General features: G+C 44.8%; 1 protein-coding gene across 4 annotated transcripts in view; it reads right to left on the minus strand.

Annotated features, from left to right (window-relative positions):
• The window catches only part of bcas3 (BCAS3 microtubule associated cell migration factor), a 320,419-nt gene that overhangs the window by 7,404 nt on the left and 291,431 nt on the right, over positions 1-21,584 (minus strand). For 3 of the 4 annotated variants that reach the window (XM_080006287.1, XM_080006291.1, XM_080006288.1), the window contains one exon: positions 18,720-18,896. In XM_080006287.1, coding sequence (XP_079862413.1) covers positions 18,720-18,896 — 177 coding nt within the window. Of the gene's footprint in view, positions 1-18,719; positions 18,897-21,584 lie in introns of those variants that run through there. The other variant, XR_013844306.1, reaches the window with a different exon arrangement.

The following is a 21,584-nucleotide window of genomic DNA, read 5'->3' on the forward strand; positions in this document are numbered from 1 at the left end:
ATCCAGGCAAATGTATTATTAAGAGCTTAGTTGTAAGAGAGGGAAAAAGATCCGTATATGATAAGTATTGGTATCGGCAGATACTCAAGGTTGCGGTATCAAGCCATCCCTTGTTAACACATAATAAAAGCATTGCTAACTGTTAATAAGTGCATAGTAAACTGCTAATACATGCTATTAACTGTAATAAATGAAGTTATTAACATTTATATAGGCTTATTAACACATAATAAAAACAGTTAACAATTGCATAGTTAACTGTTAATAAGTTCATAGTTAACTGCTAATAAATGCTATTATTAACACTTATATAGTCTCATTAACACAATAATAATGTTAATGTGAATCTTATCAGGACCTAATTGACTATAAACTAACGTTGAATACAAGCTCCTTAATATAAATAGTTACCATCTGGGGTATTGTCATGGACAACAAAGTTCCAAATCACAATATCCAGACTGCAGTAAGCAGGAAGGCATGCGGTAAGCAGGTTGGTCCGCTTGCTACTAAAGCTGTTTATTAGTCCTTCATCACAGGCCCTCTGTGGACTGCTGGCTTCCCATCTTACACGTCAATGGCTATACTCTTTGCCGGGACTGGTTCAGTCCTCTACCTAACTACCGTGATCCGAACTTGTGCTTTTTATTTTTACCAACTCCTAAAGTTCCGTCTTGATCTACCAGTGTACGGTGTTATTGTAGCTGCTGAACACCCGGGTAAAGCCCTTAAGGCCCCTTCTAGCGCCGCATAATCCACCCCCATTGTCCAACGCCTACCAAACATTCAACAAGTCTTAACCTTTCATACCCCCTCCCACAACCCCGTGCAATCCCCTGCCTCTCTAATGTTGGAGTATCTGGTCCTCTGGGGATCCACATCGCTGGGTAAGGTAACACAATTTCCAAGGTGTAAATGGCGTTGTCTTTTGGAAGGGAACAGCGTAGCAACAGTAAACACTGCTTTGGTGACGTGAACTCCCAACAAGAGGCACGGCTCCGTTCTGGGACGACAGAGACCCAGCCTCACTTCAAACAACACAGTAAGTCAACACAAGATACAGGGTTCAGCAAATGCTATCACTATGAAAGCACAGGGGGGTCACCACTGGTGATAAGGGGTCTGGGTTTTCAGGTCTATGTGTGTATGTGTGACGGGGTGAGTGTTGGAGGACGCCAAGGCAAATTTCACTTTTTCTTTCTACTCAAGCGTCCATCATACAATCTGGCAGCGATAAGCGAAAAGCTCCACGCTACACAAGCTACAACACGGTGCCCAGTAAATACCTCATCACCCAATCCGGGGCTCAGGGAGAAGAAAAGGGGCGGGTCCGCACTCTCAGCTGTGAACGGGCCATAATCCTCTTACAATCTCTCTCCCTCTCGCTCTTTTGCTCTCTCCCATCTCGCATAAACACCAGTGGACACAAACACATGTGTGTACATAAACCCTGACGTTGAGACTCATTTTCATTTAGTGGAAAAAAAATACACAGAGAATCTGTCTCAAGCACGCACAAACACACGCCGGCCAAATCCAGTGTCCAACAACAATCTCCCCACATCGATCAAAACATGGAACCCTGTGTAGAGAACACACACACATCTATACTATATACGTCCGCCCCCACCAGTGGCCTTGAGTGGCAGTGGTTGGTGGGTAAGTGGAGTGTCGTGGGTCTCTTGTGGTGGTGGGACTATACATGGCAGGTGGGGGGGTGAGATCAAACAAAATTCAAAGGACTTCTTAATGTGTCCTTGGAGTTCTGTGGTTCTGTGCCAGCTCGGCCCGTGTCCTACCCCATGGCTCCCCCTGAGAGGGGAAGTCTGGGATATGGGCAGCAACCCCGTAACGATGCTATTCTTATCCCCGGCTGATTGTTCTTGGTGTTTTTAAACTTTAATCTCACTGTCGGCCCCAGCTGGCTTTGATTAGTGCTCTCACGTCACATTCCAACCCTTGACAGTCCTATGCCATACACACCAACACACACAATAAACGTGCACACAAACAAACAACAAAACTCATTACTTTGGCCATGTCTGATGTAGGAAAGGATTCCCAGAAATGATTTGCTTTTTGGGGTTTTTGGTTTTGATTTGTTTTTCTCTGACACTCAAGGTGGCGGTAGACTTGGCTGACCCAATGCTACACATTTCCGGTACACTACACATGATATTGTTAACTGTGTTGTCTATTTGCTGTATCATTTTAACCTTAGTGTTTATGCCGACCTTGTGAAGCCAAGGGCAAACTTTCACTTCTGTGGAAAATAAAGTTTGATTCTATTCTATTCTATAACATTCTGTAGCACATTCACTGGTCAGGTGCCCTGAACTGGACTTACGAGTTTATACCCAAAATCTCCTTGTTGGGTGTCCCCATATAATGATCATTTACAGTCAATCCAATTGACCAACTGAGGGATGAGAGCAGGTGCAACGGTAGACCAGAAAGTCAGCGAGTGGAAAGCTAAGATGAGAATTAAAGATGAAGGATTTCAAACACATCTAGGTGTCCCATAATGTAAATTATAGTCCAAATGAAGTCCAAAAGTATGCAAAACGATGATAACAGCCTCTCAAGAGTTATTTTCTGTGACTTGCTGTACAAGTGATCGCGAATGTTTTGCCTCTTTCCGGCACAATTCTTAGAAAGCTGTGTTACTGAATGGCTGAACCCACATTAGACGTAAAGCTCATTAACATCGACTGGAGATGATCCTGATGGACTGTGAAAAGCCAGGCTTAACACACCCTCGTGGACACCCACTCTCCTGTCCCGAGAGCAACAGGCATTAATGGCATCGCAGTGCTCTGGACAGAGGCAGCAGGTTGTGTTGAATGCTCACCGCACGCTGAGGTCTTGATAGTAACTCGACCTTGACAGTAACTGTAACTGTTTAGCTGGAACTTTCACTGTAGACTAAGACTGTGTGCTGTGAATAAAGGGTGTCTGCTTGAGTGTGAAGGACAGTCCGGTTTCTCAAAAGGGAAACCACGGCAATGTTGAAAAAATTGCAAAATGTCAGACTTGTGATGAACTAAACGTATGGGTAGAATGCGTTGGCGCATTTTAAGAGGCTAGGGCAAGCTTAGCTTCCCCAAAAAATTCTAAGTTATGTTAGAGCTGGTCGTCTAGTAATCTAAAGGTTGCTGGTTCGATCCCAGGCTCCTCCTGCTAGCATGCTGTAGTGTCCTTGAGCAAGACACTTAACCCCTAATTGCTCCTAATGGCTGCGTCCGTCGGTGTTTGAATAATTGTAAGTCGCTTTGGATAAAAGCGTCTGCTAAATGTAATGCAATGTAATGTTGTATATTTCTATTGTGCTGTGTTTCTCTCTCAGGACAGCAGCCGCAGTTCGGCCTCCACTCTCACTCCTTCCCAGCTCCCAGTAGGACCAGTGATCGTGGGTTTTTGTAGTCTTAGCTGTATATAGTATTGCAAAAAGTTTTTTGTGGTAAATATCTATTTCAAGGATAATTTATGTTTGGCAGAGTTAGCAGTAGTATGGGGTGAGTGGCCTTTTACATTTGATTCCCCTCTTTTCGATAGTTATTAAGGTCAGCTGCTTTAATTTGTTATTTGGTTCCACTTTCGGTAACAGGTTTTAGTTGAGCTTGGTTTTGTTTGTTGTATTGGAACGCCCACCCAGAAGTTTTCTGCTTTGGCATACAAGAAACATTTATCCGCCATTTTGGAGTGTAGTGGCTGGTCCTTCTTGGGAGCAGGGAAAGACGGGGAGTCTTGCATTTATGTTGCGCCTGTTTCCCCTAAGCGGTGAAAGGTTGTCTCAGTCTGACAGGCAGGGTTTCTACTGCAACAACGATGTTGGTGAGGTAGGATATGGGCCTGTAGTTTCCCTGTGCAAAAGTCTGGTGTACCGCCAATGGTAAAATGGAGAAGGGATAGAGATGGAAATGTGGACCCGAATTTGGAACTCGGAACTCCTGGTCTCTTCATCTCTGCCTTGTACTACAACCCACGCTAAGAACACACATCAACCGAACCGCAAACTGCTGTGTTTCCCTCTCATTAGAGCGTGTTTTAGAGTGGCGCCAACAGCAGGCTGGGATAAGGCTAACACTCTATGTGGGCTGATTTGAATTAGTGTAACCTAATGGTGACCGAGTCCCTAACTGACTCCTGACCTAGAGCAATCCGTTGGTTGCCTGACAGCTGGAGAAAAAAATGTTGCAGGGGCATAGTATGAGCCTTGCTTCTACATATAAATTTGATCCCAAAAACATACCACTGAAATGGGTAGAACAGAGTCACAGATAAGGTTATTTTGATCATGTGTAGCTCTGACGGCTTTCACAGGCAGGGATGGATATTTCATGTGCTGAAAGAAATTGGTCAAAGGATGTTGAGTCAAAATCCTATTCATGCATCAGGAAGGCTTGGGCTCTCACAACATTTCCACCCTCATCCTTCATGTATCAGAAGAACTCACCGACATAAGGAGAGTTATTCAAAAAGAGCAACCAGTTACACCAAAAGGCACCACACCATTCGTGCACGGGTAAGCACTTCACAAAGCAAACAAATGCCAATGTAGGGCAACAGCACGGGAGACAGGAACAGCATAATTGTACAAGCTCTGGCCTCCCTCTCAGCATGTAAACCCCCCCCCCCCCCCCCCCCCCGCATGCCAATGAAATCCCCTAACCTCGACAGACACGCTTACACACAGTTCAAAATACACAGGACAAATGCACATTAAAATGAACAGACAGAGAAACACACACACTATATACCTAACTTGGACCACGCGGCAATATACTGACACACACCACCCCTGTATACACACACCACAGACATGAGCACAATGCGGTCTGATATCCTCTGACAAGCAGAGTGTTGGTTGGGCCTAGAGCCTATGGTTTTGGACAGGAGGGCTGGACTCAGCTGAAAGAGGTTGCTGGTGGTGTTAAGGGCACTCGAGTGAATCATGACAGACAGCACGGCGTCAGGCCTCTGTCGCAGACTGTCAAATCACTCACCTGCAACAGAGCTAGGCCAAGGTAAGGGCCAGATACAGCTCCTGCTGATCACGCTGTTCGAGTCACAGTCTCCATCTTCATGCTCGGTACTTACGCTTTTATTTTTATTCTTTATAAAATGGGGCCTAATTACATTCACAAGAGCAAAAGCTGAAGAACATATAATGTGTCATAAGAAGAAGCTTTACATTTCATTACTGCATGAAATTAGTTTTCATGTTTACTAAATTACATTTCACTGCATATATGTATGGAAGTATGTATATGTATGTGACAAATAAAAATCTTGAATCTTGAATCATAACGCACTGCGGCTAAAGTGCGTTATGCTTTATGGCACTTGCTTGATGCTGGCCCCAGTAATTATAATTTTTTTTGCCTGGCAAAATTAATAAAAAAAAAAAAAAAGTTAAATAAACTTGTTGGTCAAAATGTCCGGTAATAATGCTCATACAAAACATAGCCGCGCTCCACTTCCCTGATGGCATGGGCGAGACGGGCCAGTGGTGCGCGCCTGGCACCCGCACCTTAGCCGGGGCACAGCGGCCCTCACTCTCATTGCGCCACGGGGTTTGTTTCCCCCTCTGACTAGCACGTGTAAGTCGATCTGCGAGGCCGAGCACATCTGGTACCTACACAGATAGCAGGCGCCCCTGTCCCTCCCCCCACGCTCTCTCTGTGGCTCTGGGAAGCGGCGAGGTCCGTGCAAGGGCTGCTGTATCCTAGGTGTACATTATATAACATAGACTTATTGAAACATGACCGATAAGGTTCAAATTTGTCCAGGAAACAAAATTATTTTCGGACACCGGACCGATTTTTACAACACTGGTGTAAAAGTGAAAATGCACTCAGAAACTGTAGGGGCGCCAAAACCCAAATACCAACAGTTACATATTGCTGCTTTAAGCGTATAACAACTCGGTGAGTTGGTACAGGCTGTTTTTACATCATTTCTTGCATTAATACAGTTATTTTTTTTGCCATTCTGAAAAAAATACTCTTATTTTTATTTTTATATACTCGTATTTTAATTCCAGATTCTTAGCTGTACAGTTCTCATATGGGAGACCAGTGCCTACCTGATCACCCTCTCTTGGGACATTGCCGATGGTAAAATCACTTTTTTGAGCTACCTTGTTCACCTACATTGTTCTGTGTTTTGACCACATTATTTTTTTAAGAGGTAGACTTATTTGCAGTTCATCCAGCAAAAAAAACAGAGGGTGAAACCTGCACAACCAAAACCTTTTAAGTAAATTAATATTTACTTAAAATACATACTTAAATATATAATATTTATGGAAATAACATCAACCTGCTGATGTTATTGCTGATTTATTTTACCCACATATAATTTTAACTCTGCATTGTACTATTTTATGCTATACCATATTATACTATATTTATTATTACCATATCATCATATTATAATACTGTTATGTAATATGTTATTTTATACTATTGTCTATTTCATACTATTATATTATAATGTACTTGGTTATTATCATACCACCCAGTAGTATAAATCACTATTAATAGTAGATAATATACTTTACTTACTATATAGTTAGCCATACTTCTAGAATTATCACTACTGCTGCTATCACTGGCTTGACACTTTCTGTAATGCTGTTGTGATGCCATTGAACATTATTGCTACAACAATATTCGCTGCTACAACCCGTACCTACTTACCTTTGTGTAACTGCCATTTGTCCACATTGGGCTTACTACTACTAGTTAGCATAGTGCTACTCCATAGTAACTCTGTGGATAGATGTGTACATATTTTAAACTTTTATTTTTTTTCACATTATTATTTCATATCATATTATTAAGAATTAAGAATTAAGATGCACACACACACACACACACACACACACACACACACACACACACACACACACACACACACACACACACACACACACACACACACACACACACACACAAACATGCTTTTTGGGGTGGTGGCCAATGAAATGTGGTCTCTGCATTTTTCCTCATTCCTCATCAGCCAGTGCATCAAGGACCTGCTTTGGGTTTAGCCTGTGTACAGGTTAAACCCCGGCAGGCATAACAGGCATACACAAGAGTCCGCATACATATGCCTGTGTATGCATACAAAGAGAACACATGGACGCACACCCACAGTGCAAGTGCTGAAGTCAAGTCAACGAAAGGTCATAAGGGAAATAGTTCAGCAGATCTCTATAAGGGGATGGGGTGACACCACTGAAAGGCTGCTACAAAATTGTTGGCAGATTACAAAGAAGACCTGCCATTACCTACAGTCAATACTTATTTTACATACATTAGAAAGACCATCTTTCCCAAGATTTCTGTCTGTCTTGCAGCAACATTTGTGGTACATTGAGCTTAAATAAAAGCCTGGTCTCTCCCAGGGGGTAGAAAAAAGGTCAGCCTCAAACCTAGGGTTTGACCTTGGGGACGTGTGGCAGCGTTTCTCTTTATAAACTCGAAGCACTTACACTCAAGCAGTTGTTTCCATCCGCTTAAGACAGGGTGGACCCAGCAGAGGCCGGAGAGGACAAAAGATTAGGATTTAGCAAGAAAATAAATGGCACACTGTGCAAAACTGGATGCATGCGACCCATGCACGTGCAATATAAAAAAGTACAAGAGGCAGGATACAAAGAATGTGCTCAAATAGAGAATAAAATGCGTTGGCCGCAGTTAGTTCAGAAATTGAATAAGGGATGGTTTGCAATAATATAACTAGAAATATAATTCAGGTGATCGACAGCATCGAAACAGCCTCATTTCAACATCTCTATCCACCTTAGCAATTACATCCAGCATTTGGACAAGCTGCGACCTAGCCTCTCCAGTGACCTTAAAGAGTCTTTTCTTCAGCCTCTTAACAGGAAAATGGAACACAAGCAAGCCAATCAGCTGCCCCCCAAAATGGCTGCCGACGTCAAAGGGAGCTCTTATCGTCTAGTGTGTAATTTGACCAGCCAACCATCCTGCTCTCGTACTATTGCCAAGCCTATGCTAGAAAATTATTCCACTTATCATTGGGGGACCGCGCTGACTCGTTTCCTAATTATTTAATTAGGGGGCCATGTATTCCATTATTTGTGTTTGAGTGATGGGGAGTGACAAGAAGCGGCAAGAAAAACAATCTCGACTTTCCATTATCTCTCTGACGTTGTCTCAACATGAAGCGGATGCTTTTCGAATGGCACCGGTTGTTTTAATGTGGCATAATCATACCCAAGCTTTAATCATCGAGACACCGTTGCGTGGTTCAGCTCTCCAATGAATGGAGGGCCTCATTATGATTCCGGGCTTCCTGTTCAGGTGCCATTTTGCATAAGAAGCGTTGAGGTCATAAATACTGCTTTTTCTTTTTTCTTTTAATGTCCCTATATACACCATTTTCTCTTTTTATCCTTACTGACCCATCTTCTCTTTTACCCCCTCTCTGTTTCTGCTGCACTTTTCTTAGAAAGAGGCTTGGTGGATGTAAACAGTGGCAATGTCTTGTGCTTGGCTGTTAGCAGGCTAGAACAGTGGTTTTGGGCCAGGTTGGCAGCAGCAATGGCCAGCCCCACTACTTCTCTATTATGTATCCTATCACTTATTCATACTGCCATATTTTATTGATACACACACACACACACACACCCTTATGTATGTGCTGCTTGCGGGAGAGAGTTTGTTTTGTATGTGTGTGGGTGTGGGTGTGTGTACACCCATTACTGCAAGTGAGACTGACGAGCAGGAGAGGAATAAAGTGTGTGTTTGCGTGTGTCTGTGTACGAGACTGGTAAGAAAGAACGCTACTTGGGCTAGGTGGCAAATTTGGGGCGTGCAAGCAACCGATTGTTGGGCAGAAAACTCTCCTGTCTAGTGTGAAACTCCTAGCGGAGTCACCACGTGCATTACCAGGTGCTATTGTCAAAAGCAAAGCCATTTCTTTCCCCTTCTAGATTACACCATTGACTCTGTACGTACATGCAGTTTCCCAACATAGAATGGATGAACTATGAACTTGGTGAGAGTAGCACAGACAAATAGCCACATGGTAGTTGAATGGCCTTGACACTGACTGAGTGGCGGGGGTCATTGGACGACTGTGCAAGGGGGGAAGTTTTCACAGAAACGGGAGCTCGCCAGGCGCCCAAAGGTAAAGGATACGTGGTAACGTTCCCGCTCTGAGTGGCCCGGGAGCCGTCCATTTCGGACGCTTTCTCCCATCCCTTTTGCCATACGTTTCGAAGGCAAAGTGCGTCTTTGAGCCTCTTGTACAGACATAGTGTTTTCTCTATTTGTGAGTGTAGTCCGTCTGCCCATGAAACATGCTCAAACCCGAAAGAAAACACAAAACAAAACAAAAAAAACCCAAAACAAATGACACTTGCTGCCACTCTCCCCATCGCTCTTCCCCTCCCTTGCTCTCATTCTCCTTATCATCCTCCTCTCGCCCTCCTTTTTGCGTCAACCCTCACAGCCCTGTGCGCCTCTCCCTTGAGCGAGCTGTTAAGTGCAGCCTCCCAAAAAAGTCCACAAAAAGCCCGCTTTGCAGTACATTGGAGCCCCACACGCACATAAAAACACACAAACACACACACACACACACACACACACACACACACACACTCACAGATAGTGACAAGATTACTCGCACAGTCACACTCGTGCACACTTGCGTGCACAGAGGAAACAAAATGCAAAGGTACTGACTGACGCTAACTGACACAGACAAATACACGCGTGCGTACATTCTCACATGCACCCCGGATTGTAGAACAACATACACGCAAAATAAACACACATACACACACAGACACGTACCCACACACTCTCGCCATTGCACACATGCACATTCACACTTCCCTCTGGGCAAGCGAGGCAGAGTGGTAGCAGCGAGGCTCGGATAAATGATACAATGATATCCAGGCCTCAGTTGTCAGTCGAGGGTTTGTGGGGGCAGGGGGTGTTGCAGGGAGGGAGGGGGGGAGGGAGGAGCGAGTGGAGGACAAGTGAGGGGAGGGGGCAGCAGTGGAAGCTCTGAATACAGGAATTATTCTTCATCATCTCACACTGTCGCCGCGCATTACCCTCAAACTCTCTCCTGACGACAGAGAGAGAGAGAGAGCAAAGTACAGAGTGAAAGAGAGAGAGAGAGAGAGCGAGCGAGCGAGAGAGAGAGAGAGAGAGAGAGAGAGAGAGAGAGAGAAAGAGAGGGAGGGAGGGAGCGCTTGAAGGGCAAATATAATGACCACACTGCTTTCACACTCGCTCCTCTATCCTCCACGCCGTACTCTTGCTAGCCACGGGAACCACGTCACATTTCCCCTTTTCTCCCACCCCCTCCCCCCACCTCTTCTTTCATTCCTTTCCCTCTTTCAGAGGGAGAGAGAGGGAAAGAGAGAGATAGAGAGAGAGAGAACGAAAGAGAGGGAAGAGTGCACTCATTTTCTCATGGGCTTCCCTGTAGGTCTGTCTCTCCCTCTCTTTTGCTCCATGTCTGCGTTGAGCGCAAGGGGACAACGCTGCCCTCCAGCCATGTCACAGAATGATTAGCCAAGTTTTTAGCCGGCGCACGCGACTTGTCCGTGTCTGCGTTTGTATGTGAATGCTTCGGAGTCCGTATGATAAGCCCTGCCACTGAGACCATGAATATCTATTATTTTGTGTATAACACAAGTATAATATCACACAGAGGCTGTGATACGCCAGCATAGAAGTCTCCGTACCAAGACCTTTTGGAGGTGCAAAGAAGGTAATTAAAAGGATGAAAAGCGTGCCGATGGAAGTGCCTGCGAGTTCTGCTTGTTGCAGCTGTGATGTGCAATGCCAGGCGAAGGAAACAAGTCACAATGGAAGTGAGAATGGGTTAGACAAATGTAAAGACAGTAGGGGGAACAAACCGAATTGTACCTCACAAGGAAATGACATTGGTTATTGTCTATTTGAGGCATCAAATGCTATCAGCACTGCAGTCTGGTTGGGGCTCGGTCCCAGAGGGTTCATGTTTTTCCTCTCATACAAGAAGGAAAACTCTGAAATTAATCTCAATCTAGAATCAAAACACGCATGGCATGGCAAAGTGCATTGCACTGCTGCCTCATAGCAAGAAGGTCCTGGGTTCAATTCCCACCTGAGGCCCTGTTGGCACCGTGCTCCGGTGGGTTATCTCCCAAATAGGAGCCTTTCTGTGTGGAGTTTGCATGTTCTCCCCGTGCTCACATGGGGTTTCCTCCACCTCACGTCAGTAAGGACCCCCACCAAAAACATGCACCCATCATCGTCTGACCAGCGATGGACATTTGGTACCAGGTCTCCGTGCGCGTCGTCGAATGCTGCCCACTGCTCCTGGCTGCCCCCCCGGAGGAAGGACAAGCCAGGATGGGTTAAATGCAGAGGCCACATTTCACCGGCCGCCACCCCAAAAGTATGTGTGTGTGTGTGTGTGTGTGTGTGTCTGTATATGCATGTGGTGTGTCGTCTGACAAATAAAGATTCTTCTTCTTTTACTTAGCTACATTTAGCCCCCAAAAAGTATACTTTTACTCCCATACATTTACCCTGAACACCTTTGTTGCTCGCTACAATATGAAATCAGAGGAAAACTGGTCGCCAATGATGTTAGTGAAAGCTAGATATCACCAGGTTTATGTATGCGAATCAAGGGTCATATCCAGCAGCAAGCAAACACATACTCTCAAGCTTGTGTTCAGAGTTGCCAGTGGTTTTCCCGCATTATTGGGCTACTTTTTAACTGTTGAATCAGTTTGTTTTTTTGTTTTGTTTTTGGTTGTTGTTTGATGGCTGGATTTGGGTTTGACGAACACCTGTGGCCATATTTAGAACAAATGTTTTTTCATGTCAGGGTGAAAGATGCATCTTATCGAATTAAGTGCCTCTTATGCTTGCTGAAAAATACGGAAACATTGGCAACCAGAATAAACTCAGAGCAATAAAAAGTCAGGCTTTTTTTCCTCCACAGTATTTACTTTTACTTTTGTACTTTACATAAGTACCTTTAATCTCAGCTACTTTCAGACTTTTACTAAAATATTATTGTATTAGTGACTTTCACTTTTACCAGAGTAGGTTTTCAGTAAGATATCTGTACTTTTACTCAAGTGAGGTTTTTCGAGTACTTTTTCCACCACTGTCTTTCTGAGTGTCTTTCCCATCTCTTGTATTTGCCGTTCACTGTAGCGCTCGCTCTGTTTTGTCTGTCAAGTTCGCCGGTAATGTCAGATTTTTAGGTGGGCGTGGCTAATTGCATTACAAAACTGAGTCCAGCTATAATTCCAAGTAAAAATAATTCAAATATTTTTAAATTTCATTTGCTACATAATTTCCTCACACATTAAATCACTGGGTATGCCAACGCACAAGCCCTTTATAGAGTTCTTGGCACGAAACTTGTTAGGTTTGAAACATCATTTTAGCACGCCGCGAAATGAGTCAGTCCATCAGTTGCTGCATTTAAGGTTCCAGCTATCCATTATCTTTTATAAAACAAAAGCAGTGAGGGGAAGTGAATACGACCAGCACACAGTGAGCGTTGAAGCTGGTTTCTCAAAAAGCTGGTTGGTGTGCTTGACGATTCTCATGTAGCTTGCCCTTGACCAATCGGGGTTGTTCAGTACTACACACTTGGTGCCAATGGTTCTCGTCACATTAAAAAGTACAACTTTGTTGGAATCAGGTACTGTCCAGGTGGAACCAATTGTGAAATGAGCAAGAGAATGGAAAAAGACCTAAGTACCAGGAACCAGGTTGCTGAAATGGTTGGTGGTGGAAAAGCCCATTAATGATGGATTGCACCTTTGGAGCTGTTGAGGCTGTGGATCTAATACCCTTGTTGCTTTTTTGATAGGTATCGACCGGCTGAAAAAAAGCCATTCAGCAAGGTAATTTTGCATAGATTGGGGATAAATGGTTTGCGTGACGGAGTAGTATTGAGGCCAATTAAAATACAGAGTTCGAACACTGCGTTGGGGCAAATGGTAGGGTGGCTAGTTGCCGTATTGCACCAATGCGCAGATAATAATGGTGTGTTTCACGCACGCACGCAGGCACACACACACACGCAGGCATGCACGCACGCAGGCACGTACGCGCACACACGCGCACACAGACACACACACACACACACACACACACGCACAGGGTGACATATGGTTAGTATATGGGTAGTGTTTTCAATGTGCTGATAACATCAGCTGTAGAGTGGAACCATCCCAAAACCTACACATGCCGACTGGTCAAAAGTCCAGAAGTAATGAGTGTGGCTGATAATTAAGTCAATCAAAGCGCTGCTTGGACGGCTATTTCATAAATAATCACAACACTGTAAAGAGGCGGTGAAGAGACAGGCTGTGCTCACGCACGCACGCACGCACGCACGCACGCACGCACGCACGCACGCACGCACGCACGCACGCACGCACGCACGCACGCACGCACGCACGCACGCACGCACGCACGCACGCACACACGCACACACACACACACACACACACAGACTACACTCAAAAATAGAGAAAACACTATGTTGCTGTTGCATAAACCACTGTTGGTTAACAAAGCTTCACACACTCAAGCTTGTGTTCTACACAGGCATCCAAACAAGCCACGAAGTGTGCAGACATACACACATGCACGCACACACACACAAAACACACACACACACACACACTAATCTGCACACATGCAAAAGGTACACACTCACACATACAATATAAACACATTCCTGCATTACGTAGTGTCAGTTAACATGTGAACATGTGCTTAAACACATGCACTATGCACGCACACAGACGCTGAAGTTCACGCAATTACCACAAGTAAACACAATCTTGCATAAGGCAGTGTTGGTTAACGCACTCACCCAATGTGTGGCCTATGAACTCTCTCTCTCTCTCTCTCTCTCACACACACACACACACACACACACACACACACACACACACACACACACACACACACACACACACACACACACACACACACACACACACACACACACACACACACACACACACACACACACACACACATAAAGCCTCCCTGCGCACCCTGGCTGCTGATAAGACTCTCCTAAATATTTGCGTTGAGCTGGAGCCTCAGCATGTGTGTGGGGCTGTTGAGAGAGAGATGCTCGGGTTGCTGCAGTGGTTTCATGAGACGGCGGCCCCGCTTCCCATTCATCGGTTTCCGTGATGGCGGCTCTCAAATAAACGGCAGCGGATTACGACCCCAGCAGACGACGCCGGGTGTGGCCGTGGGTGGTCGACAGTGTGCGATGCCCTTCGAGCCAATCAATCACCTCCTCTTGAGCTAACCCTCCTCAATGCGAACATGAGGCTGTTGTTAACTGATACCAAAAAATACCCTCATCAGATTTTACATGCGTCATTTCATGACGGCACTGCTCAGCTCAGACAGGCCTACCTACTAAAAGTGTACATTCCATGTTGTTACACATAACGTCTTCTCTGACAGAGATATGACAGGGTATTTACGAGCAAAGCGAGGATAGGCTGACATTAACCAGGTGGACCCAGAACCCAAGGGGCGGTCGGTCCGAGAAACCGCCCGCTGACCATATGGCTCCCATGGAATTTACGTTGGGCAGGCTCCAATAAGGACCAAATCCACTTAGCCATTATGTTATATCACTGAGAACCAAATCGAATTTGGTCCCCAGTGTGCTTCACCAGTGGGCATAGTGGTCTCTCTCTCTCTCTCTCTCTCTCTCTCACAAACAATCTCTCTCTCATTTCCCCGCCCTCCACTTTGTGTGTGTCTGTTTTTCTCCTGCCCAGTCCCTCCGTCTATCCGTGTTGTGTCACCTGCCTCGGCGGGGTCCGGCGACGTCGTGTCTCGGCCTGTGCGTGAGATTCCCTCCACCGACCTGACTGGAGTCTTTGTGTTCCCTGTGAATCTACGCGCAGGACGTGTAAGTGTGTGTGTGTGTGTGTGTGTGTGTGTGTGTGTGTGTGTGTGTGGTGAGTGAGAATGTCAGAGATGGTGATTTCTCACATCACCCAGCATTCCAGCACTGAGAACTTCTCGGAGAGTGTGCGAGGAAGAGAAAGTGTGTGTGTGTGTGTGTGTGTGTGTGTGCACGTGTATTAGTGGGTGACTAGGACAGAGAAGAATGTAGATGTGGCAGCATACATGGTGAGAGAATTAAGTTGCCCCATATGTGTGTTTGAGCGCGTGCGTGTGTGTGTGTGTGTGTGTGTGTGTAGAATTGTAGTGAATTTCAAGGTTTACATACCTTAACTGCCCCCAATGTGTGTGTAGGAATGGACCCATTTCTAATAGGAAGTGGACAGACTGAGCAAGATTCATATCTATCTATCTCTGCCCATCCAGGTCTCACCCCCCCACATGTGTACGACTGGAGTAATCCCAACAACTGTCACATATTAATCAAATCTCCAAAATCATGGCAAAATATTACGTTGTCTTGGTACTGAGATGACACCAACCAACCTATTAAAAACAACATCATTTCAACACCAACTGAAACACACACACACACACACACACGCCCCCCCCGAATCACTCAATCGGATTGCTGCAGTACAAGCGATTAGCATTTGTTTCCAGAAAATTTATATTTGACGATATGCAGTCTGTGTCAGAACGCTAATAATCAAAATCAAAATACTGTTTTCCAGGTTGGCCAAGTAGAGTTAAGTAAAGGTTGACACACAGACACACATAACTGACTGGTAGTGTCACTGTGGACCATGCAAAACTAGCAAAGATCCTTAAGGGCTGATGAGCCTTATGGGTAGTGTAGTAGTTAAGGGGTAATGTGGCTATCTTGAAAAAAATATATAAGATCTCTAACCTCCTTAAGTCTGAAATTGCTATAACATATTGTGTATTACCATATTGACCCCAATATAAGACAGAGCTTTTTTTCCTTGAAATACGTCTGAAAAAATGGTGTAGTCTTATATTCGAGGTATAGACTTTTTGATGTCAATATACGGTAGAGTAATAAAAAATATGCATTAGGAGGAGTGTTTCAATTTGTTTCTGCACACATACCCTACAACTGTCGAACAACGCAGACACAGTGTCCTCGTTCGATCCACCGATTGTTCTCCATTGCTGTCGTAGTTCACTGAGAACCCAAAATGTTCCCACACGGCTGATTTCATAGAAGCAGGTAGGTCTTCTAGCTCCTGTACAGGGGTGTTGCTAGGTTGCAGACATCAGGGGCTTAGCCCAAGCTACGCACGGTATTTATTTTGTTCCATAAGGAAACAAAATAAAATAAAATATCCTACATCTAAAACAAAAACTCACTGTTTTGCACGCCGATCACAGGCGCAACATCGTTGGCACCGTGGGCACAGTCGGTACCGTCACAAAGGGAGCGATCGGAGTGCAGAGCCCGCCCTGCGGGGCTATGTTAGATAGGGGGCTATTCATAAAGGGGTTAGGGTTAGGGTTAATGACGCTACTGATCCTGTGTGTCAGTCATTTGCACTCGCCATAGTGTGACTGATTAAATCAGACGGCAGTCAGCTTTAGCTAAGCTTAGCATATTGCTAACCTGCTAACGGCTTCTGGGTGGAACTAGCACTTGTGAACTTTGGTTCCGCATTACGTTCATCAATCTTATTGCATATTCTCCGTACGACTACATGTTGCTTTATCATTATTTTAAAATAAAACTAGTTGCTTCATAAAAACAAAATTTGGTTTTCAAATCTTGAAAAAGGGGGTCTGTGGTGTTGAGATGGTCTGGTTGAGCAGCCACACCTGACCTGGATTGAGGTGATTGGGATCAGGGTGGCTGCATGCCTGAAGCTCGTTGGTTGGTCTAACGAGCAGCAGGTAAAACCCCCATCCCCACACACACTCAGGATAGGAGGAGCCTGTCATGATATGTTCTCTCTGCTCCTGGTTAATTCCACATAGCCTCCTCTCTACAATAAACTGGTGACTACAACCCATCGTCCTCTGCGTCTCTGTGCCGGAGGGCCCTGGAAACACCACTTGGGTGGCAGATATTGAGGGGTGTCCGTGAAACCAAGCCCCAACAAAACCTCAAAATGTTTCTTCCCAGTGGATTAAGCACACAAAAAAGTGGTGTGCATGTGCATCCGCTGGGTGTATTGATGTAATGTGATCAGTAATGAATTTTGTGTTGCATTAAAGAAGAGGGTTGGGCTTGGGGTGGGGGTTGGGGGGGGGGCAAGGACTCACAGCAAGTGTCTGGGAGTCCCGGCCAGCTAATCTAATGATGAAGAAGAGAGTGAGTGAAGGGTGGAGAGAGAGAGCCAGAGGGAGGATATAACTGGCGGAGCGGCGGAGAGAGTTTAAATGAATGATTACAAATGAGGTTAGGTCCTTTGAGAGAGAAAGAAGGATTGAGAGGGGGTAGTGTGTAAAGGTAGGACTAGATGAGGATTGGAGATGTCCAGGGATGGGTTAGTGGCAGTGATGTGTGTGTGTGTGTGTGTGTGTGTGTGTGGAGAATGGTCGGGATGGGGGGGGGTCGGAAGACTGTGGTCGATGCTAAAGCCATTAGGGCCTTGTGACCCTGTTCTTCCCCCTGTGGCTGGTCTTCTCCGTTCAGCCCCCCACCTCAAATCAAAGGAACTCTTGTTCACTTAAGGAGGGGAAGAGAGGAGCAGAGAGCGCTGCTGCTTCCTAAACGAGTTAACATTTGGGCCGTCAGAGCCATCACCGTGGAAGTGCATACACACACACCCACACCCACACCAAAAGACACATATGTATGCACATATGCTCAAACAAGCACACATCCATATACATACACATATGTAGACATGCACAGCCAGGCAGGCGGACAAACCAGACAATTGGCAAGTGCACACACACACACACACACACACACACACACACACACACACACACACACACACACACACACACACACACACACACACACACACACACACACAAACCAATAGATAGAGAGCTAATCCATCATTGAAGTCTTAGGGATGAATGAGTGGCTGGTTCCCCAGCAGGTAGAGAAGCCTTTGTCAGGCTAGTTAATAAGGAATTGAGGAGCCCTGAGCCTTGGTAATGTATGGCAATGACAAGAACAAGCTGACCCTGGGCAGATTGGCGTCCTTACACACTTTCCTGTGTGTGGTTGTATGCGTGTGCAGGGGGAGAGCGAGGGTATCTTAATAGACTAAACTGTATTATACAACTGTTAGTTCCGCTCAAGTAAAATGATTGTACGAGAGGCATGCCACGAGTGCTAATATACACAGCATAATAGCACTGGGATGTTGCACCAAAGTCAGTTTACTCAGTTGGGATCTTGGTAAAACTCCCTGAGTTGGTGGCTTTTCAAGACCAGACTGGTATATGTCTGATGGAGGAATAGTCTATATCTAAAGTTATACTGTATGCATCACCTTTTACGTCTCACTAAGTGTTGTATTTGTTTCTAAATTACATTAAACCAAGCTTCTGTGCATGCAGCATTACATTCAAGTAATCAGATTTCACCATTCATTTTCATAATGATATGATCAGAAAGGTGTGCTGAATGGTCAATGTACAGGTGTACTATAAACAATTAAATAAATTTAATAAGTTAAATTGCTCCGCTGCTCCGGAATTATGGCCCCACTGAATGGGTCCGTGGACATTTCTGAAAAGATATAGCTTAACCTTGAACAATGATTTCCAATCTCAATACAATACCTGTAGCAGACCCAACTATGTCGCGGGATGGCGATTCAGACATCGCATCAGCCAGCCTCTCCCTGAGGCCCTCATCGCTGGCATCTGCCAGGCCGGCGGCATGGCGTGGCAGGCCGAAGCTCTCAGGCCAGCTCCCGCACACCTCCAGGAGGGTCACCCCGCGCCCCTCAAACGCCCCTGAATGGACATAAAAACAGACCCGGCGAACAGCGGGATCACCAATCAGAAGAATGAGATATAAAACAATCAAGAGCATTTCCGCAGAATTTATTCAGCTTCTAATAGGTCCCGTTAAGCACTGTTACATTAAAGGATAGGTACGCTATTTTTCAACCCAGGCCTTATTAAAATGTTGGTTCCAATCATTTGTAACCTTGCTGTTACACTTTTATTATGAAATTGAGTACCTATCTGCTGCAGCGTCTCACTGTGCTTAAATGGAGTCCGATGTGGAAAATCGTATAAGTCTTAAAAAAAAAAAGGAAATCTCCATTTCGAAAATGGGAAGTTCAGGCTTTTGTTTAATTGTATTGTTTTTTTTGTCTTTTGCACTTTCACAAAAGCTTTTTGGCTTTTATCTAACAAAAAAGACTACTGTGGCCAATGTTATGCTTTGGATGTACTGTGGCAAAGGCAAGAAACTGTTTTTAAATAAAATGTGTTATTACAGTTACTAAACGTGAGATTTAACATTTATTTAAGGCTGAAACATTTTCCCCATTTAACATTTGTTTAAGTGGGTTTAAAAAGAAACCAAACCATCCTTCAATGATTAAGGCTCTGGTGAGTACTCCTTACTGTCAGATACTTTGTGTATGACTCTGCAATGCCACTGCCAGAGATATAAAGGGTTTAAAAACATCTGTGACAGTTTGTCAACGTTAGAATACTTAGTCTTTCAAGTCATTCTTGTTTAATAGTTTGGGTTTATGATGGTATTGGCTGTTTTTAACTGGACGTTCTCTCTTATTTGAATGTGTCTAAACAAGCATGCCTAATAAGCCTTTTCCGCATCACAGACTAAAAAGTAATTTACTGGGCAATGAACTAGGTCCAAACACCAACTCTGTTCGAGCAACAACATCACGCATTGAAAATAAAACCTCAAGACACACACACACACTAACCAACACACACCCCCTTCTATCCACAATGGAATCCTCATGCTTGTCAATACAAATCCACACACAGGCCCTACGCTAAAACTTAATCTTTTTCTCCCTTTCCGCCGGCCGTCAGTAATTTCTGCAATCAGAACGATCTTTGGCTCTGGAGCCAGTGTGTCTGCAACCTGTTTGTCTGTGAGTGTGTGTGTGTGTGTGTGTGTGTGTGTGTGTGTGTGTGTGCCTGCGTGCGTGCGTGTGTGCGTGTACACGCTTGTGTGTCTCAAACCAGTAAGGTAAAGTCAAGACACTTCAAACAAACTGGTTTATTCTATTAGAGTGTTCTTTTGGCCTGCTCAGCTCTGTCTGCCGACGCTGAAAGGTGATAAAGACTGAATGGGATGATTTAGTGCCGGGACAAACGGGACAATTGGAGTCAGGGGCGACCTAAGTGGCCTAAGTGCCGGGGCGTCTCGTTGACTCAGCCCGGGAGGGCTAAAGCACGCCCCCACCCACTCCCCATGCCAGAAGGTCAGCAGCTCCAGTCCTGGGCTTGTTGTGCACCTTCGCCCCAAAGCACAAAATGATCAGTTACAGTACGGGTCACACACACACACACACACACACACACACACACACACACACACACACACACACACACACACACACACACACACACACACACACACACACACACACACACACACAGATATACATAATGTCTGCCTGATAGGGGTTTTATTAAATTTTCGAGTATTAAACTGCTCCGTTGGTCACAGCTGAATCTTATCAAGTAATAACACAATAAAGCAAAATAACAACTGATTGCGTTTTGGTCTGGGCTTCAGTAAGTACTTGGCCTCCGGGTTTGGTCACAGCGGCTAAAAGATTTTTGAGGCTGAGACAGCAGAGTTGCTCTCAATGAGCTGTGTGTGCATTAGTGTGAGCGCACATGTGTGTGTGTGTGTGTGTGTGTGTGTGTGTGTGTGTGTGTGTGTGTGTGTGTGTGTGTGTGTGTGTGTGTGTGTGTGTTAGGGATGCAACAGTATAGTGGGCCCAAGGTTTGGTATGTATCACAGATTTTGGGCCACGGTAATGATACGGTTTCGGTATATTTTGATTTAAGAAAATATATATATATTTTTTATATATAAGGTGTATAAACATTATTATAGTAGTCCTCCATTAATAACTTTTAATAGTGTAATGTTGAGTGTGTATGACTTTGGGGGGAGGGGGGAGACTGGGGTTCAAGTTCATTGGTGGGTTGTAAAACTCGGCAAAAAACAAAACAACGGCTCATCAGTGAGAATCGGTTCCCCTCATTCCTACAAAAGAGCCATTCAGAACAACCGGATCGTTTGTGAATGACTCAACACTGCGAGTGGAAGCGAAAGAGAGAATGTTTGAAGAGAAGTTTGTGATTAAAAGGGACATGGCCATCCCGCGGGGGTATTTTCCGACTGGACACACCAACCCCGGGGTAGTTGTAGTATCTTTGTTCTTTGTATTTAAAACTGGTCTTGATCAATAAGCAAATTCGACAGCAGCTCTAGGTCTTTGGTAAAATGTAGACTCATAAAAAAAATGTTTTTAATTGATTGCACTCTTTACAAAAATATTTCTATGTAGTTTTATCTCGTGTTTCTATGGAAAAGGCTTGTGTCACGAGGAGTTATAAAAAAAAAAAAGGAAAAATAATTAGAGCTCTCGCACAAAAATAGAGAAATCCTGCGTGGCTCTGCGTGGGCCCCGTGGCCAG

This window comes from Zeus faber, assembly GCF_960531495.2.
Source record: "Zeus faber genome assembly, chromosome: 9".
In the NCBI taxonomy this organism is placed as follows: Eukaryota; Metazoa; Chordata; class Actinopteri; order Zeiformes; family Zeidae; genus Zeus; species Zeus faber.